Source organism: Octopus bimaculoides, chromosome 9, assembly GCF_001194135.2.
Source record: "Octopus bimaculoides isolate UCB-OBI-ISO-001 chromosome 9, ASM119413v2, whole genome shotgun sequence".
NCBI lineage: Eukaryota > Metazoa > Mollusca > Cephalopoda > Octopoda > Octopodidae > Octopus > Octopus bimaculoides.
The window spans coordinates 10,355,888-10,358,268 of record NC_068989.1 but is presented as its reverse complement, the minus strand read 5'-3'; the positions used below and the strand labels follow the sequence as shown (position 1 = coordinate 10,358,268).

Sequence of the window (2,381 nt, the reverse complement as noted above, 5' to 3'; positions counted from 1 at the left end):
TATATATATATATATATATATATATATATATATATATGATCACCAGTCATTCAACCTGCTAAGGTAATGCAGTCTTTAGGATACAATATATCTGAATAAAAGACAGGGCGGTTACAACTAGAATGTATTTGCTCATGTCTATTGAATCGGGACTGACTTGGAATCTATATAAATAACACGAACAAACACACAAAACATCCATCACGTACAGCACAAACAGTACTCAGGCACTCTTTTTTTTTTTCTGTCTGCTGTCTTATCTATTCCATCATTAGTTCTTTCTGTCTTCATTATTTCTCACCCACCCCTATGTCGGTTTCGTCTTTCTCTTACCCTCTCTCTCAATCGCTATCTTTGTCTGTCTCCTTCTCTTTCTGCCTATCTCATGGCAGTCACACCACAACCATATCCACCACCCTCATCATTTCCATCCTCATCATCATCATTATCATAATCATCACATACGGTTTTGTCTTCTGTCTCGTACAACAAAACAGCAACCTAGCATCACAGCAAACGACACCATGTCATCCATAAACAGACAAATAGTTTTTTTTTTTTTTAATTACCAATTTCTATGGCTTGAATCCCATTTACTTCACTCCCCGTATCCTCACACAAAGTTCTTTGTTTATGGTTTTTTCTTAAGAACCGAATTAATTTAAATAGAACGCACGCACACACAATTAATTTGTTGTGTCTTATTGATAGGTGTACAAACAACACGCACACACACATTTGCGTACACACACACGTATATATATTCATATATACACATATCTATATATATATAATTGTAATACATGTGTATAATTGTAATATATAATTATGTCTATATACATATAAAATAGTATAAATTGTATGCATATATAAATACATGCACATATACGGCTGTGTATATATATAAACATATACATACATTATCTATCTATCTATCTATCAACACATACATATATATATCTATTTGCATGTTTGATTCCATCCACATTCAGCAACCGCTACTACCAACCCTAAAACTACACACAAATACAGTAATATTTAAAATACTAATAATTTAGGGAGCTGTAAATATTTTTAATCAGATTAGGTTTATCCCTGATTTTTCCCCTGTTCTGTCCAGATGTAAACCACGTTCCCGATTCTTTATCTATTTGGGAGCAGAGTGTTGCGACAAGGGTCTATTATTTTTATTTTTAGTCTGTACCATAGAAATAAACGGCTTAGATATTATAAACCACAGGCAGAATCAGTCGGTATGTGGTCGATCGACCGGTTAAAAATAGCAGTCAAATTAAATCTTTTCACAAATTCAGACCCTCCCATAGCAAAAGGGCACTTTGTCTAATTAGCAAACCCTCTAAGAAGACAAGATGGTCACAACTGGAATGCTTTTGAGCACAATTCTGCCGGATAAGAGTCTACCTAGGGTTTAACAGCAACTACTTTGTTTGGTATAACATTTTCGAAGCTGTATTTGAAGTAGTCCATCTCCCCACCTCGGCATCTTTCAGAAATGATGTTATTACATGTTATTAGCATGGAATTATCGCTTCTATTTCTACATACACTTCTTCATCACATCCCAGTTGTTTATATATACATACATATATATATATATATATATATATATAGTAAAGCCTTTCATATCATAACTAATAAATAAATATGACTGTATTATGCAGTAAATGCTTATTAATATTTGCACATTTTCCATATACACACACACATATACACACGCACATAACTTACATATTTTAACAGTTCCTATAATTTTTTGTGATGTTTTAAAATAATTTCTTGATTTAATTTTCAGGATCCAGCTGGAATATTCGATCTGATAGAAGTAGTAGGAAATGGTACCTATGGCCAAGTTTATAAGGTAAAGAGAAATAAATCCAAAATAGACAAATAACAACAATTAATTATGGGACAGTAATGTCTAAACTTCTTTTTTTTTTTGGCTTCTAAAATTAAAATATTTCATAGAACTCATTCACCAAAATCGTGAATGTATTATACTCTCTACGTATTTAGCCATTCCCTTCATTGGTATGTGGATATATTTTATAATTAAGATATTTTTTACCAACTTAAGCAGTGTTTTTTGTGGGTGGGGATGAAACTAGAAACAATAGTAAGGTTTTTGAACCAAAGTGTCTATTGACTTCCATAAAAGATTATGTATATATTGCTCCTTATCAACTCGGATTATAATCCAAAAGGGGCTGGTTATAGTGTATGTTTTTGGTGAGGTGTGTGAATATATGAACATACACACCTGTATGTATGTGTGTGTATATTATATATATATAAATGTATGTATATGTCATGTATATACGTATCATATATATATATATATATATATATATATATATATATAT

The 2,381-nt window shown here is 31.5% G+C and overlaps 1 protein-coding gene across 5 annotated transcripts in view; it reads left to right on the top strand.

The window, feature by feature from the left end:
* LOC106871661 (mitogen-activated protein kinase kinase kinase kinase 4-like) overlaps positions 1–2,381 on the top strand; it is a 277,960-nt gene that overhangs the window by 6,950 nt on the left and 268,629 nt on the right. For all 5 annotated transcript variants that reach the window (XM_052970406.1, XM_052970404.1, XM_052970405.1 and 2 more), the window contains exon 2: positions 1,814–1,879. In XM_052970406.1, coding sequence (XP_052826366.1) covers positions 1,814–1,879 — 66 coding nt within the window. The remainder of the gene's footprint in view (positions 1–1,813; positions 1,880–2,381) is intronic.